We start from the raw sequence: 17,788 nt of genomic DNA, 5'->3' as shown, positions 1-17,788 counted from the left end.
TTTTGGACAGGGTTTGTGTGGCTAAAAAAAGCTCATTTAAAAAAAAAAAACAATAAAAATAATCTAAAATTAAATAAAGTAAAAACATAAAAACAGATTGAAAAAGGGGGGAAGGTGGGGTTTAAAGGGATTAAAGAAGTGAGAAATAAAAGGATGTAATATGATTAAATCGCTTTCCATTTGTTTTATTCTTATTCTTTATTCTTCTTTATTGAGCTCTGTTCACTTGATGCGACTCAATTTCGTTGTATTTACGTGCACAGTGACCATAAAGGTATTCTGGAGGGACGTTTAACAGAGTTCACGGACTCGTACGACCCGCATTTTTATGATACGAAACTGGTTAAAAATCAGCAAAGTATCTCTTTAACTTCTGCTCATGTGAAAGTGAACAGTCAAACCAGTATGGACCACTGATGAAGAGAAAGGGTTAATAAAGCCTCTCCTACTCTTTCCAGGGTCCCAGAGGTCTTCCTGGACATAAAGGCATGACTGTAAGTCCCCCTTAAATCTAACTATACAAAGTTAGATATTAAATCCCGGCGTCCGTATTTAAACATGACGTCTTCTCCGTTTGTCTTCAGGAGTGTCAGCTGATCACCTACATCAGAGACAACTGTGGTGAGAGTCACACACACTGAGGCAACGTGCGCTCGCCGTCATCCTTTCAGTGATGAAACTCTGAGTGATATTTTCTGTTTTTTCCTCCACACAGCGTGCTCCATTGGTACGTATTTCCATTTGATAATTACAACACAAGTGTGGTGAGTAGAAGACAAACCTTCGTCGTCTCAGCCTCTTCAGCTTCTTCACATCGATGCTTGTTGATGTTGGATGGAGGTTCACGCGTTCATAATCATCTCTCGTGGTTTATTTACAGTAAATATGTATTTGTACAGGCATGCTGGTGGTGCAGCTCTGTGCATGTCGGTCACGTTTGTGATGAGACAATTATATCTACATGTTATTAGTACAATTATAGTGATAGTTTATTTGATATAGACATACAGTAGAATTAGAAATGTACATTTACGCACAAGAACCAGACGTCCCGTGTTTTGTGTTTGTAACAAACAAACACAAAATTCAAATATTTATATGTATATATATGAACTGTGTAAAAATGCCTATAATATATATTATTATATATTCATTCAGAGTTTTTTCACAGTGGATGAAAAAATAAATACATACAGACATGATTTTAAGTGAAATGGGACATCCTGATGAGCTGCTCAGAGCTTGTAGATAAAAGCAGAGACATTAAAAAACATCCAAGTTCACAAATATCAATTTCATCCCGAAACTTTGCTCTAAAACTTCAAAAGCAAAAGTGTAGTAACATTAATACAATACATGACGACAAACGGCATCTATGACCGATGTCTGACAAGGACGAGGACACAGACGTCTGTCCCTCTGGTGGTAGAAACGTCCGATGACTGGAGCTCGGAGTTCTTCTTTTCTCCAATAAACGATGTGACTCTTTAGTTTTAGGTGAACTCTTCTTTGTTGGTTCTCAGATCGATCCGAGTGTCCAGCTTACCCCACAGAGCTGGTGTTCGGTCTGGACATGTCCTCGGATGTGACCCCTGCAGCCTTCGAGAGGCAGCGCACCGCCCTCCTCTCCCTGCTGGACGACATCGCCATCGCCGAGAGCAACTGTCCGACGGGCGCTCGCGTCGCCGTGGTGGGTTACGGCGCCAACACCAAGCACCTGATCCGCTTCCAGGACTATCGCCGCAAGAGACAGCTGATCGAATCAGTGAAGAGCATCGCCCTGGAGAGGACGTCCCAACAGCGCAACCTCGGCGCCGCCATGCGCTTCGTCGGTCAGCACATCTTCAAACGCATCCGAGCTGGAGTAATGATGAGGAAGGTGGCCGTCTTCTTCTCTAACGGCCCCGCAGCGGATGTTAACGACATTGTTACGGCCATGATGGAGTACCAGGCCCTCAACATCGTCCCGGCAGTCGTCTCTCTGAGGAACGCTCCGGCTATCAGTCGAGCGATGGAGGTACGTTGATTTTTCTCTCTTTCAGAACAGTTAGAATTTCTTCTGCTTTTTTTGTCAGTTTGTTTGAGGGGGAATGGCAAAGGGTCGAGGTCGCAATTGAACCTGCGGATGCTGCGGCGAGAACGTAGCCTCTGTACATGGGGCGCCCGCTGTAACGTCTTTCTGCTTTTAATTATGTTGTACGAACCTGTTCACTCTGAAGTGTTTCTAAAAAACTGAACATCAAAAACCAACCAACCAACACATCAAACAACCAGCTCTGTTCCAGTGACACGAGCTGGCACTCGCTCCAGAAGTTTCCAAAATTCACCAACTGACATCATATGCTCACGTGCATGATGGCGATGTCATCACGCATACCTGAAAGCATTAAAGACGTTAAACACATTAAACTTTGGCGTCTCTGCAGCAGAAAAATGCAAATACTTTTGAAGCTGCTGCTACCTGACCAGAGAAAACAGAGAAAAAGGCTTTGCTTAATAGGCAGAAAACCTACAACCACCATAATGCATTGCGGCTTAATAAAGCTCCTGCTGGTGGGTGACGTAATGTGATCTGTGATACTCAAATTTATTGGCCACGCTGTCATTATTTCAGTAGAAGAAATGTGTTTGGAGATCAGTGAGGTGTTTTTTTTGTTTAATCTTCGTGTCACCTCAGCCGCACTCAGAGCTGTGATTAACGACTGCTGCTGTTCCTTCACAGGCGGACGACTCGGGACGCTCCGTCTTCACAGTGCTGGGGAGGGACACGGCTGCTGACCTGAGGAAGGTCAAGACCTGTGCGATCTGTTACGGTACGCTGTGAGGCTCATACGCAGTCTGATTCATACAGAGTGCGGCAGGGATGATGTTTTTCTGTAGGACAACCTGGGAAATAACGTCCTGGTTCCCTGGTCAATGAGAGTTTTCCCCTGAATTTTGGATTATGGCAGAAAGTAAGTTATATAGTAAACAAACATTTATGATACTTTAATGTTTTGTTCAGGTGGGTTTCCACTAACCCTCAAGTTGAAATTGCAATTGTATAATACCCCGATTGGAAACGTTTGAAATTTTGAAAAAACTCCTATTTACCCCCAAAATGTTATTACGCTCACGAGGTGGTGTTTCAGGCAAAACGAAAAAGCCATATTTGGCAAAACTGCAATGGAAACACTTTTTAGTCTTTTCTAGATCACATGATGCTGTGAGGGCACATGACGCTGTGTCTGTGTGCTGTCAGTATGAACTGGCTCCCTCATGATGCAGCAGGAGCCACAGAAGCTGTTATTGCATCACATAACTCTGAGAAAGTTTTGAATCCCTTTCCATCATGGCTCCATAACACGCCTACGTGGCCTTGGATTGGAAATAATGACGGCTAGTGCGGTGGCTGCAATAGAAGCTGCTGATGTTTTGAACATCCATCACCATGGTTACTGGGATGTTATCGCCAGAGGAAAAGTCACATGACATCACTCAGTGGAAAAGCCATCATCTTGCCATTTTTTTTTAATTGGCATTTTTAAAATATTGCTGAATTTTTTGCAAACCTGTGATGGAAACCCACCAACAAATGAACCCCATGTTCAAGAAACAATACTGGTCGATCGCTAATTCTCATGACGGACGTCTTTGTTCAACAGTGGAATAATCTCAGTCAAACTTCAAGTTTCAAGTTTATTAATTGTCATTCCATCCAGATCTGCACACAGAACACAAACAGCGGAGATAAATAACCTCCGAACCATTAAAATAAACTGACAGTCAGCTCATATTATACGACATTTAACGATACTGTTATAACATGGCTCAGCACAGTTTCAAACATTCATCGGGTATCTGAACGAGAGCTGCTTCTTGTGTGTTTAGACCCCTGCAAACGCTCGGAGCAGTGCGCCTTCATCCAGGAGCCGGTGCCACCTCAGGACGTGGATGTGGACCTGGTGATGGTGATGGACAGCTCCAGGGAGATGCAGGCCGATGAGTACGCCGGCGCTCAGCAGCTGCTGGGCTCCGTGGTGGAGCAGCTGGCCGTGAGCTCGCAGCCCCGCAGGGCCGGTACCCAGGCCCGGGTGGCTGTAGTCCAGCAGAGCGGCACCCGCGCTCCAAGGTTGGAGTTCGGACTGGGCACCTACCAGAACAGCAACCTGATGAGGAGGCACCTGATCCAGAACATGACGCAGCAGGGCGGCTCCTCGGCGCTGGGACAGACGCTGGAGTTCACCCTGAAGGAGGTGCTCCTGAAGGCCAGCCAGCCCCGGAGGAAAAGGGCGGTGCTGACCGTGGTGGGCACCAAGACGGCCTACGAGGACCGAGCCAAGCTGAGCTACATCTCCCAGAGGGCCAAGTGTGAGGGCGTGGCGTTGTTCGTGGTGACGGTCGGCGATCGTTACGACCGGGCTCAGGTGGACGAGCTGGCCAGTCAGCCTGTCGTGCAGCACCTGATCCACATGAGCAGACTGAAGGCTGACGAGCAGGGCTACGCTCAGCGCTTCTTCAGGGTCTTCCTCACCGCCCTCAACAGTAAGATCACGCCGACGCTGCAGAGTCTTACATTCAAACATCAGTTTGTTTTAAATTAATCATAAAGCTGAATTCTTTCATATTGTTTCTGAGCATCAACACGAGCACAGTGGTGAAAAAAAACACGTTATATTAATAATAAAACTGTTTCCACATTGAAACGGTGCTTAAGCATTAAGTCAAGTCAAAATCACAAATCACAGTTTGCCTCAGAGAGCTTTTACACGACGTCCCTCTGTCGTTTCCCCACCAATCCCATCATTCAATGATATTACATTCACACCAAGTTTTCTGCCTCCTGAGTACTTTTACTTTTGATAATTTAAGTAGATTTGACTGAAAATGCTTCTGTACTTTGACTTTGTTGCAATACTGAATGCTGTACTTTTACTTGTTTTGTTGTTTTTGTACAAGTATCCGAAAACGCGTGAATGTGTTTGTGTTTATTTCAGAGGGAATGAACACGTATCCTCCCCCTTCCTTAAAACGCACGTGTGACCGGCTCAAAGAACAAAATGGAGGACAAATATTCACAAACAGGTAACTCAAACTGTGGAATTACACGCAACCACGAAGACAAACACATTCAGACCGACAGCCGGTCAGTCAGTTCAAAAGTCATCACAAAAATGAATCCGCAGCTAGTTTGATAATCCAGTTAGTGTTTTTTGTTATTTATTAAGAGATGTTAACTTTCCCGTGCAACATTTCCGTCACGTTAGAAAAGATTCAAAGGTCCAGTGTTTAGGATTCAGGGGGATATATCAGCAGAAGTGGAATATAATCAAATTTTAGTCTGTTTTCTTTAGTGTACAATCACCTGAAAGTAAGAATTTTTGTGTTTTTGTACTTAAGAATGAGCTCTTTACAGCTACACCATGGATCTGTTATAAACCATGGACCTGTTATAAACCATGGATGTATTATAAACCATGGATCTATTATAAACCATGGATGTATTATAAACCATGGATCTGTTATAAACCATGGATGTATTATAAACCATGGATCTGTTATAAACCATGGATGTATTATAAACCATGGATCTGTTATAAACCATGGATCTGTTATAAACCATGGATCTATTATAAACCGGATCTATTATAAACCATGGATCTATTATAAACCATGGATCTGTTATAAACCATGGATCTATTATAAACCATGGATGTATCATAAATCTGGATACAGCGGTGGGGGCGGGGCCTCATTCATGCCTATAAGCGCTGCTCAGTGGTGCATGAAGCAGAGAAAACTCTTTTTCCAGGTTTAGAAAAGTGTAAAATACCTGTATCTACCTGCCCATAGAGCATGCGTAGAAGTGATTAACAACAGCCGAACGTGGCCGAGTGCAGCCGAGTGTACCCGAGCACTGACTCCGACTCACAGGCTCGCTCACACAGATGACCCGAGTGCTCGGAGTGAACAGCGCCGGTGCACGACCATCCCTCCTTAGCTTATTAGCAACAGCAGCTAATCGACGGTAATATTTACGTGCTAATTAGATAATATCTATCTCTCTATATATACACACACACACACACACACACACACACTTAACGTAACTTATCAGGGAATCATATCATAATCACAACTGGAGAAATCAAATTAACAGAATCAAAAAGTGTTGTATAATAAAAGGCAGTGCCTTGTAATATTGCCCCGTGTATTAATACACAGCTCAACTTTAAGTAAATACTACGTTCAGTACCTGTTAATAAGTGTATCTAGTGCTCCGCGCTGCTCACAGACACAGTAAGACGTCTATATTACAGCTTTACAGCCAACAGCGTATGGATGTGTTGTAAAATGGTAAAATTGATGAATTATGATTCAAAAATATCCGTTACTACGGCCGGTACGAAGCCTGTGCTGTGTCAGAAACTCTTAGAGTTACATGCGCGTTCTCACGGTAAAGTCCTGCAGGTCCGATGCACGTTCATCTTGTCTGGAGAAATACCGATTTCCAAATCTTCAATCATAAAATATTGCATTTTACGTCTTTAGGACTTGACGTGTTTAATAATGGCTATAAAATATGCGTTCTGAAAAGTCAACGCGTCTCAAACAAAAATATCCAGTGATTTAAGGAGGTCTCTTTCCCAATGTTAACAAACAGGGAAAAGTCTTTCTGGGCCAGTGTGCATCACGTGACGCTGTAGTTCCACTTTCGGCCACTAGGTAAATTTTGCCTCAGAGGGTGGCGCACTTCCTGCTTGCATCACCATGTTTCTGCAGTAGCCCAGAATGGACAAACCAAACACTGGCATTCACCTTTTTTGGGTCACCAGTCGTAGTTAAAAAGCCCCTCCACAACAAGCAGGATTGGAAAAATGCAGATTTCTTCTTTAGTTTGTGTTTTTACTGGTTCAGGTTACTCTACGGTGAACTCTCCGTGAGGAGTTTCACCTGGTTGCAATCTGCATCCTTCACCATTAGACACCAATTAATTTATTTTATTTTTCAAACTCCGTCTAAATGATAAATAAATCTATAAATCCCCCTAAAACTTACAGTGTTACTTTTAAAGAAAAGAAAAATGCACATATATGTACTGATACATGCAAAAATATGTGTGAAAAGGATTGATTATAAAGGTGATTATTATACATTAACTCAAATAATATTGACATATACAGTATAAAAGGTGACTCATAATAAACATAACCTATAGCAAAAGAAAATTAAAAAATAAAGAAAATAGAGCAACACAAGGCATGTATTTGAATTCATTTAATAATATTTTTAAATAAATCGTATATAAATTCAATAATCTAAAAAAATGCACAGACTTGTGCATTAATGTGCACATAAGGAACAAATGCAATAACTAAGGTTTGATTGTTGCTGCTGTGTGTTCAGTCAGGGGACGGCCGTGGTGGAGGAGGAGGAGTTTAGGGAAGCGGAGGAGGAGAGGTTTCAGGAGCACACGGGAGTCAGGACCCAGACTGGCCAGGTGGACATCATCGACACTCTGACCAGAGGAGACGGACAGAAATTTGTCTCACTGTCTCACGGTAGCCCACACACCACTGTCCAAACACACACACACACACTCTCACACACTCACAGAGACATAATCAGAGGCAATAGTATAGTATGGCGAAAAAAGTCAAATTTTGACCCCTCCTAAAAATGGCTGAAAACCACATAGAATAGCTTTTAGAGACGCGTAATAGCATGGAGAGTGGAAATGAAGTCCAAAAAACGCCAAAAACCTGATAATTTAGCATGTCGAGAAAAATGGCCGACAAGACAATAGTATAGTATGGCGAAAAAAGTCAAATTTTGACTCCTCCTTCAAAGAGCTGAAAACCACATAGAATAGCTTGTAGAGACGCGTAATAGAATGCAAAGTAGAAATAAAGTCCAAAAAACGCCAAAAACCTGATAATTTAGCATGTCAAGAAAAATGGCCGACAAGGCAATAGGATAGTATGGCGAAAAAAGTCAAATTTTGACCCCTCCTAAAAATGGCTGAAAACCACATAGAATAGCTTTTAGAGACGCGTGATAGCACGGAGAGTGGAAATAAAGTCCCAAAACGCCAAAAACCTGATAATTTAGCATGTCAAGAAAAATGGCCGACAAGGCAATAGTATAGTATGGCGAAAAAAGTCAAATTTTGACCCCTCCTAAAAATGGCTGAAAACCACATAAAATAGCTTTTAGACAAGCGTGATAGCACGCAGAGTGGAAATAAAGTCCAAAAAATGCCCAAAAAATGATAATTTAGCATGTCAAGAAAAATGGCCGACAAGGCAATAGTATAGTATGGCGAAAAAAGTCAAATTTTGACCCCTCCTAAAAATGGCTGAAAACCACATAGAATAGTTTGTAGAGACGCGTAATAGCATGCAGAGTGGAAATAAAGTCCAAAAAACGCCAAAAAAATGATAATTTAGCATGTCAAGAAAAATGGCCGACAAGGCAATAGTATAGTATGGCGAAAAAAGTCAAATTTTGACCCCTCCTAAAAATGGCTGAAAACCACATAGAATAGTTTGTAGAGACGCGTAATAGCATGCAGAGTGGAAATAAAGTCCAAAAAACGCCAAAAAAATGATAATTTAGCATGTCAAGAAAAATGGCCGACAAGGCAATAGTATAGTATGGCAAAAAAGTCAAATTTTGACCCCTCCTAAAAATGGCTGAAAACCACATAGAATAGCTTTTAGAGACGCGTGATAGCACGCAGAGTGGAAATAAAGTCCAAAAAACGCCAAAAAAATGATAATTTAGCATGTCAAGAAAAATGGCCGTGAAGGCAATAGTATAGTATGGCAAAAAAGTCAAATTTTGACCCCTCCAAAAAATGGCTGAAAACCACATAGAATAGCTTGTAGAGACGCGTGATAGCACGCAGAGTGGAAATAAAGTCCAAAAAACGCCAAAAAAATGATAATTTAGCATGTCAAGAAAAATGGCCGACAAGGCAATAGTATAGTATGGCAAAAAAGTCAAATTTTGACCCCTCCTAAAAATGGCTGAAAACCACATAGAATAGCTTATAGAGACGCGTAATAGCACGCAGAGTGGAAATAAAGTCCAAAAAACGCCAAAAAAATGATAATTTAGCATGTCAAGAAAAATGGCCGACAAGGCAATAGTATAGTATGGCGAAAAAAGTCAAATTTTGACCCCTCCTAAAAATGGCTGAAAACCACATAGAATAGCTTATAGTAACGCGTAATAGCACGCAGAGTGGAAATAAAGTCCAAAAAACGCCAAAAAATGATAATTTAGCATGTCAAGAAAAATGGCCGACAAGGCAATAGTATAGTATGGCGAAAAAGTCAAATTTTGACTCCTCCTAAAAATGGCTGAAAACCACATAGAATAGCTTATAGAGACGCGTAATAGCATGCAGAGTGGAAATAAAGTCCAAAAAACGCCAAAAACCTGATAATTTAGCATGTCAAGAAAAATGGCTGACAAGGCAATAGTATAGTATGGCGAAAAAAGTCAAATTTTGACCCCTCCTAAAAATGGCTGAAAACCACATAGAATAGCTTATAGTAACGCGTAATAGCACGCAGAGTGGAAATAAAGTCCAAAAACTGCCAAAAACCTGATAATTTAGCATGTCAAGAAAAATGGCCGACAAGGCAATAGTATAGTATGGCAAAAAAGTCAAATTTTGACCCCTCCTAAAAATGGCTGAAAACCACATAGAATAGCTTATAGAGACGCGTAATAGCACGCAGAGTGGAAATAAAGTCCAAAAAACGCCAAAAAAATGATAAATTAGCAAGTCAAGAAAAATGGCCGTAAAGGCAATAGTATAGTATGGCAAAAGTCAAATTTTGACCCCTCCTAAAAATGGCTGAAAACCACATAGAATAGCTTATAGAGACGCGTGATAGCATGCAGAGTGGAAATAAAGTCCAAAAAACGCCAAAAAATGAAAATTTAGCATGTCAAGAAAAATGGCCGACAAGGCAATAGTATAGTATGGCTAAAAAGTCAAATTTTGACCCCTCCTAAAAATGGCTGAAAACCACATAGAATAGCTTGTAGAGACGCGTGATAGCACGCAGAGTGGAAATAAAGTCCAAAAAACGCCAAAAACCTGATAATTTAGCATGTCAAGAAAAATGGCCGACAAGGCAATAGTATAGTATGGCGAAAAAAGTCAAATTTTGACCCCTCCTAAAAATGGCTGAAAACCACATAGAATAGCTTATAGTAACGCGTAATAGCACGCAGAGTGGAAATAAAGTCCAAAAAACGCCAAAAAAATGATAATTTAGCATGTCAAGAAAAATGGCCGACAAGGCAATAGTATAGTATGGCGAAAAAAGTCAAATTTTGACCCCTCCTAAAAATGGCTGAAAACCACATAGAATAGCTTATAGAGACGCGTTATAGCATGCAGAGTGGAAATAAAGTCCAAAAAACGCCAAAAACCTGATAATTTAGCATGTCAAGAAAAATGGCCGACAAGGCAATAGTATAGTATGGCGAAAAAAGTCAAATTTTGACCCCTCCTAAAAATGGCTGAAAACCACATAGAATAGCTTATAGAGACGCATAATAGCACGCAGAGTGGAAATAAAGTCCAAAAATGCCAAAAAATGATAATTTAGCATGTCAAGAAAAAAGGCCGACAAGGCAATAGTATAGTATGGCGAAAAAAGTCAAATTTTTTACCCCTCCTAAAAATGGCTGAAAACCACATAGAATAGCTTATAGTAACGCTGTAATAGCACGCAGAGTGGAAATAAAGTCCAAAAACGCCAAAAACCTGATAATTTAGCATGTCAAGAAAAATGGCCGACAAGGCAATAGTATAGTATGGCGAAAAAAGTCAAATTTTGACCCCTCCTAAAAATGGCTGAAAACCACATAGAATAGCTTATAGAGACGCGTAATAGCACGCAGAGTGGAAATAAAGTCCAAAAAACGCCAAAAAAATGATAATTTAGCATGTCAAGAAAAATGGCCGACAAGGCAATAGTATAGTATGGCGAAAAAGTCAAATTTTGACCCTCCTAAAATGGCTGAAAACCACATAGAATAGCTTATAGAGACGCGTAATAGCACGCAGAGTGGAAATAAAGTCCAAAAACGCCAAAAAATGATAATTTAGCATGTCAAGAAAAATGGCCGACAAGGCAATAGTATAGTATGGCTAAAAAGTCAAATTTTGACCCTCCTAAAATGGCTGAAAACCACATAGAATAGCTTATAGTAACGCGTAATAGCACGCAGAGTGGAAATAAAGTCCAAAAACGCCAAAAACCTGATAATTTAGCATGTCAAGAAAAATGGCCGACAAGGCAATAGTATAGTATGGCGAAAAAAGTCAAATTTTGACCCTCCTAAAAATGGCTGAAAACCACATAGAATAGCTTATAGTAACGCGTAATAGCACGCAGAGTGGAAATAAAGTCCAAAAAACGCCAAAAAAATGATAATTTAGCATGTCAAGAAAAATGGCCGACAAGGCAATAGTATAGTATGGCGAAAAAAGTCAAATTTTGACCCCTCCTAAAAATGGCTGAAAACCACATAGAATAGCTTATAGTAACGCGTAATAGCACGCAGAGTGGAAATAAAGTCCAAAAAACGCCAAAAAAATGATAATTTAGCATGTCAAGAAAAATGGCCGACAAGGCAATAGTATAGTATGGCGAAAAAAGTCAAATTTTGACCCTCCCTAAAATGGCTGAAAACCACATAGAATAGCTTATAGTAACGCTGTAATAGCATGCAGAGTGGAAATAAAGTCCAAAAACGCCAAAAACCTGATAATTTAGCATGTCAAGAAAAATGGCCGACAAGGCAATAGTATAGTATGGCTTAAAAAGTCAAATTTTGACCCCTCCTAAAAATGGCTGAAAACCACATAGAATAGCTTATAGTAACGCTGTAATAGCACGCAGAGTGGAAATAAAGTCCAAAAACGCCAAAAAATGATAATTTAGCATGTCAAGAAAAATGGCCGACAAGGCAATAGTATAGTATGGCGAAAAAGTCAAATTTTGACCCTCCTAAAATGGCTGAAAACCACATAGAATAGCTTATAGAGACGCGTAATAGCATGCAGAGTGGAAATAAAGTCCAAAAACGCCAAAAATGATAATTTAGCATGTCAAGAAAAATGGCCGACAAGGCAATAGTATAGTATGGCAAAAAAGTCAAATTTTGACCCCTCCTAAAAATGGCTGAAAACCACATAGAATAGCTTATAGAGACGCGTAATAGCACGCAGAGTGGAAATAAAGTCCAAAAAACGCCAAAAACCTGATAATTTAGCATGTCAAGAAAAATGGCCGACAAGGCAATAGTATAGTATGGCGAAAAAAGTCAAATTTTGACCCCTCCTAAAAATGGCTGAAAACCACATAGAATAGCTTATAGTGACGTGTAATAGCATGCAGAGTGGAAATAAAGTCCAAAAACGCCAAAAAATGATAATTTAGCATGTCAAGAAAAATGGCCGACAAAGGAAAAGTATAGTATGGGGAAAAAAGTCAAATTTTGACCCTCCTAAAAATGGCTGAAAACCACATAGAATAGCTTATAGTAACGCTGTAATAGCACGCAGAGTGGAAATAAAGTCCAAAAACGCCAAAAACCTGATAATTTAGTATGTCAAGAAAAATGGCTGACAAGGCAATAGTATAGTATGGCAAAAAAGTCAAATTTTGACCCCTCCAAAAAATGGCTGAAAACCACATAGAATAGCTTATAGAGACGCGTAATAGCACGCAGAGTGGAAATAAAGTCCAAAAAATGCCAAAAACCTGATAATTTAGCATGTCAAGAAAAATGGCCGACAAGGCAATAGTATAGTATGGCAAAAAAGTCAAATTTTGACCCCTCCTAAAAATGGCTGAAAACCACATAGAATAGCTTATAGAGACGCGTAATAGCATGCAGAGTGGAAATAAAGTCCAAAAAACGCCAAAAACCTGATAATTTAGCATGTCAAGAAAAATGGCCGACAAGGCAATAGTATAGAAAGGCAAAAAGTCAAATTTTGACCCTCCTAAAATGGCTGAAAACCACATAGAATAGCTTATAGAGACGCGTAATAGCATGCAGAGTGGAAATAAAGTCCAAAAAACGCCAAAAACCTGATAATTTAGCATGTCAAGAAAAATGGCCGACAAGGCAATAGTATAGTATGGCTAAAAAGTCAAATTTTGACCCCTCCTAAAATGGCTGAAAACCACATAGAATAGCTTATAGAGACGCGTAATAGCATGCAGAGTGGAAATAAAGTCCAAAAAACGCCAAAAAAAATGATAATTTAGCATGTCAAGAAAAATGGCTGACAAGGCAATAGTATAGTATGGCAAAAAAGTCAAATTTTGACCCCTCCAAAAAATGGCTGAAAACCACATAGAATAGCTTATAGAGACGCGTAATAGCACGCAGAGTGGAAATAAAGTCCAAAAAACGCCAAAAACCTGATAATTTAGCATGTCAAGAAAAATGGCCGACAAGGCAATAGTATAGTATGGCGAAAAAAGTCAAATTTTGACCCCTCCTAAAAATGGCTGAAAACCACATAGAATAGCTTATAGAGACGCGTAATAGCATGCAGAGTGGAAATAAAGTCCAAAAAACGCCAAAAATGATAATTTAGCATGTCAAGAAAAATGGCCGACAAGGCAATAGTATAGTATGGCGAAAAGTCAAATTTTGACCCCTCCTAAAATGGCTGAAAACCACATAGAATAGCTTATAGAGACGCGTAATAGCACGCAGAGTGGAAATAAAGTCCAAAAACGCCAAAAAATGATAATTTAGCATGTCAAGAAAAATGGCCGACAAGGCAATAGTATAGTATGGCTAAAAAAAGTCAAATTTTGACCCTCCTAAAATGGCTGAAAACCACAGAGAATAGCTTATAGAAACGCGTAATAGCATGCAGAGTGGAAATAAAGTCCAAAAAACGCCAAAAAAAATGATAATTTAGCATGTCAAGAAAAATGGCCGACAAGGCAATAGTATAGTATGGCGAAAAAAGTCAAATTTTGACTCCTCCTAAAAATGGCTGAAAACCACATAGAATAGCTTATAGAGACGCGTAATAGCACGCAGAGTGGAAATAAAGTCCAAAAAACGCCAAAAAAATGATAATTTAGCATGTCAAGAAAAATGGCCGACAAGGCAATAGTATAGTATGGCAAAAAAGTCAAATTTTGACCCCTCCTAAAATGGCTGAAAACCACATAGAATAGCTTATAGTAACGCGTAATAGCATGCAGAGTGGAAATAAAGTCCAAAAACGCCAAAAAATGATAATTTAGCATGTCAAGAAAAATGGCCGACAAGGCAATAGTATAGTATGGCAAAAAGTCAAATTTTGACCCCTCCTAAAAATGGCTGAAAACCACATAGAATAGCTTATAGTAACGCGTAATAGCACGCAGAGTGGAAATAAAGTCCAAAAACGCCAAAAAATGATAATTTAGCATGTCAAGAAAAATGGCCGACAAGGCAATAGTATAGTATGGCAAAAAGTCAAATTTTGACCCCTCCTAAAAATGGCTGAAAACCACATAGAATAGCTTATAGTAACGCTGTAATAGCACGCAGAGTGGAAATAAAGTCCAAAAACGCCAAAAAATGATAATTTAGCATGTCAAGAAAAATGGCCGACAAGGCAATAGTATAGTATGGCGAAAAAAGTCAAATTTTGACCCCTCCTAAAATGGCTGAAAACCACATAGAATAGCTTATAGTAACGCCGTAATAGCACGCAGAGTGGAAATAAAGTCCAAAAACGCCAAAAAAATGATAATTTAGCATGTCAAGAAAAATGGCCGACAAGGCAATAGTATAGTATGGCGAAAAAAGTCAAATTTTGACCCCTCCTAAAAATGGCTGAAAACCACATAGAATAGCTTATAGTAACGCGTAATAGCACGCAGAGTGGAAATAAAGTCCAAAAAACGCCAAAAAAATGATAATTTAGCATGTCAAGAAAAATGGCCGACAAGGCAATAGTATAGTATGGCTAAAAAGTCAAATTTTGACCCCTCCTAAAATGGCTGAAAACCACATAGAATAGCTTATAGTAACGCTGTAATAGCACGCAGAGTGGAAATAAAGTCCAAAAAACGCCAAAACCTGATAATTTAGCATGTCAAGAAAAATGGCCGACAAGGCAATAGTATAGTATGGCAAAAAGTCAAATTTTGACCCCTCCTAAAATGGCTGAAAACCACATAGAATAGCTTATAGTAACGCGTAATAGCACGCAGAGTGGAAATAAAGTCCAAAAACGCCAAAAAATGATAATTTAGCATGTCAAGAAAATGGCCGACAAGGCAATAGTATAGTATGGCAAAAAAGTCAAATTTTGACCCTCCTAAAAATGGCTGAAGACCACATAGAATAGCTTATAGTAACGCGTAATAGCACGCAGAGTGGAAATAAAGTCCAAAAAACGCCAAAAAAATGATAATTTAGCATGTCAAGAAAAATGGCCGACAAGGCAATAGTATAGTATGGCAAAAAAGTCAAATTTTGACCCCTCCTAAAAATGGCTGAAAACCACATAGAATAGCTTATAGTAACGCTGTAATAGCACGCAGAGTGGAAATAAAGTCCAAAAACGCCAAAAAATGATAATTTAGCATGTCAAGAAAATGGCCGACAAGGCAATAGTATAGTATGGCAAAAAAGTCAAATTTTGACCTCCTAAAAATGGCTGAAAACCACATAGAATAGCTTATAGTAACGCCGTAATAGCACGCAGAGTGGAAATAAAGTCCAAAAACGCCAAAAAATGATAATTTAGCATGTCAAGAAAAATGGCCGACAAGGCAATAGTATAGTATGGCTAAAAAAGTCAAATTTTGACCCCTCCTAAAAATGGCTGAAAACCACATAGAATAGCTTATAGTAACGCGTAATAGCACGCAGAGTGGAAATAAAGTCCAAAAACGCCAAAAAATGATAATTTAGCATGTCAAGAAAAATGGCCGACAAGGCAATAGTATAGTATGGCTAAAAAGTCAAATTTTGACCCTCCTAAAAATGGCTGAAAACCACATAGAATAGCTTATAGAGACGCCGTAATAGCACGCAGAGTGGAAATAAAGTCCAAAAACGCCAAAAAATGATAATTTAGCATGTCAAGAAAAATGGCCGACAAGGCAATAGTATAGTATGGCGAAAAAAGTCAAATTTTGACCCCTCCTAAAAATGGCTGAAAACCACATAGAATAGCTTATAGAGACGCGTAATAGCATGCAGAGTGGAAATAAAGTCCAAAAAACGCCAAAAAAATGATAATTTAGCATGTCAAGAAAAATGGCCGAGAAGGCAATAGTATAGTATGGCGAAAAAAGTCAAATTTTGACCCCTCCTAAAATGGCTGAAAACCACATAGAATAGCTTATAGTAACGCGTAATAGCACGCAGAGTGGAAATAAAGTCCAAAAACGCCAAAAAATGATAATTTAGCATGTCAAGAAAAATGGCCGACAAGGCAATAGTATAGTATGGCAAAAAGTCAAATTTTGACCCCTCCTAAAAATGGCTGAAAACCACATAGAATAGCTTATAGTAACGCGTAATAGCACGCAGAGTGGAAATAAAGTCCAAAAAACGCCAAAAACCTGATAATTTAGCATGTCAAGAAAAATGGCCGACAAGGCAATAGTATAGTATGGCGAAAAAAGTCAAATTTTGACCCCTCCTAAAAATGGCTGAAAACCACATAGAATAGCTTATAGTAACGCCGTAATAGCATGCAGAGTGGAAATAAAGTCCAAAAAACGCCAAAAAAATGATAATTTAGCATGTCAAGAAAAATGGCCGACAAGGCAATAGTATAGTATGGCGAAAAAAGTCAAATTTTGACCCCTCCTAAAATGGCTGAAAACCACATAGAATAGCTTATAGAGACGCTGTAATAGCACGCAGAGTGGAAATAAAGTCCAAAAACGCCAAAAATGATAATTTAGCATGTCAAGAAAATGGCCGACAAGGCAATAGTATAGTATGGCGAAAAAAGTCAAATTTTTTACCCCTCCTAAAAATGGCTGAAAACCACATAGAATAGCTTAAAGAGACGCGTAATAGCACGCAGAGTGGAAATAAAGTCCAAAAACGCCAAAAAAATGATAATTTAGCATGTCAAGAAAAATGGCCGACAAGGCAATAGTATAGTATGGCAAAAAAGTCAAATTTTGACCCCTCCTAAAAATGGCTGAAAACCACATAGAATAGCTTATAGAGACGCGTAATAGCACGCAGAGTGGAAATAAAGTCCAAAAAATGCCAAAAATGATAATTTAGCATGTCAAGAAAAATGGCCGACAAGGCAATAGTATAGTATGGCGAAAAAGTCAAATTTTGACCCTCCTAAAATGGCTGAAAACCACATAGAATAGCTTGTAGAGACGCGTGATAGCACGCAGAGTGGAAATAAAGTCCAAAAAACGCCAAAAAAATGATAATTTAGCATGTCAAGAAAAATGGCCGACAAGGCAATAGTATAGTATGGCTAAAAAGTCAAATTTTGACCCTCCTAAAAATGGCTGAAAACCACATAGAATAGCTTATAGTAACGCTGTAATAGCACGCAGAGTGGAAATAAAGTCCAAAAACGCCAAAAACTGATAATTTAGCATGTCAAGAAAAATGGCCGACAAGGCAATAGTATAGTATGGCGAAAAAAGTCAAATTTTGACCCCTCCTAAAATGGCTGAAAACCACATAGAATAGCTTATAGTAACGCTAAATAGCACGCAGAGTGGAAATAAAGTCCAAAAAACGCCAAAAAAATGATAAT

General features: G+C 39.4%; 1 protein-coding gene across 2 annotated transcripts in view; it reads left to right on the top strand.

Annotated features, from left to right (window-relative positions):
• col6a4a (collagen, type VI, alpha 4a) overlaps nucleotides 1-17,788 on the top strand; it is a 105,874-nt gene that overhangs the window by 60,994 nt on the left and 27,092 nt on the right. For both annotated transcript variants that reach the window (XM_088084720.1, XM_088084719.1), the window contains exons 33-40: nucleotides 459-494; nucleotides 585-621; nucleotides 716-727; nucleotides 1,524-2,017; nucleotides 2,723-2,813; nucleotides 3,871-4,524; nucleotides 4,977-5,064; nucleotides 7,387-7,541. In XM_088084720.1, coding sequence (XP_087940846.1) covers nucleotides 459-494; nucleotides 585-621; nucleotides 716-727; nucleotides 1,524-2,017; nucleotides 2,723-2,813; nucleotides 3,871-4,524; nucleotides 4,977-5,064; nucleotides 7,387-7,541 — 1,567 coding nt within the window. The remainder of the gene's footprint in view (nucleotides 1-458; nucleotides 495-584; nucleotides 622-715; nucleotides 728-1,523; nucleotides 2,018-2,722; nucleotides 2,814-3,870; nucleotides 4,525-4,976; nucleotides 5,065-7,386; nucleotides 7,542-17,788) is intronic.

This window comes from Plectropomus leopardus, chromosome 11 (genome assembly GCF_026936395.1).
Source record: "Plectropomus leopardus strain MGB_pleo_1.0 chromosome 11, ASM2693639v1, whole genome shotgun sequence".
Taxonomy (NCBI): Eukaryota; Metazoa; Chordata; class Actinopteri; order Perciformes; family Serranidae; genus Plectropomus; species Plectropomus leopardus.
This window is presented reverse-complemented; position numbering and strand designations above follow the sequence as displayed.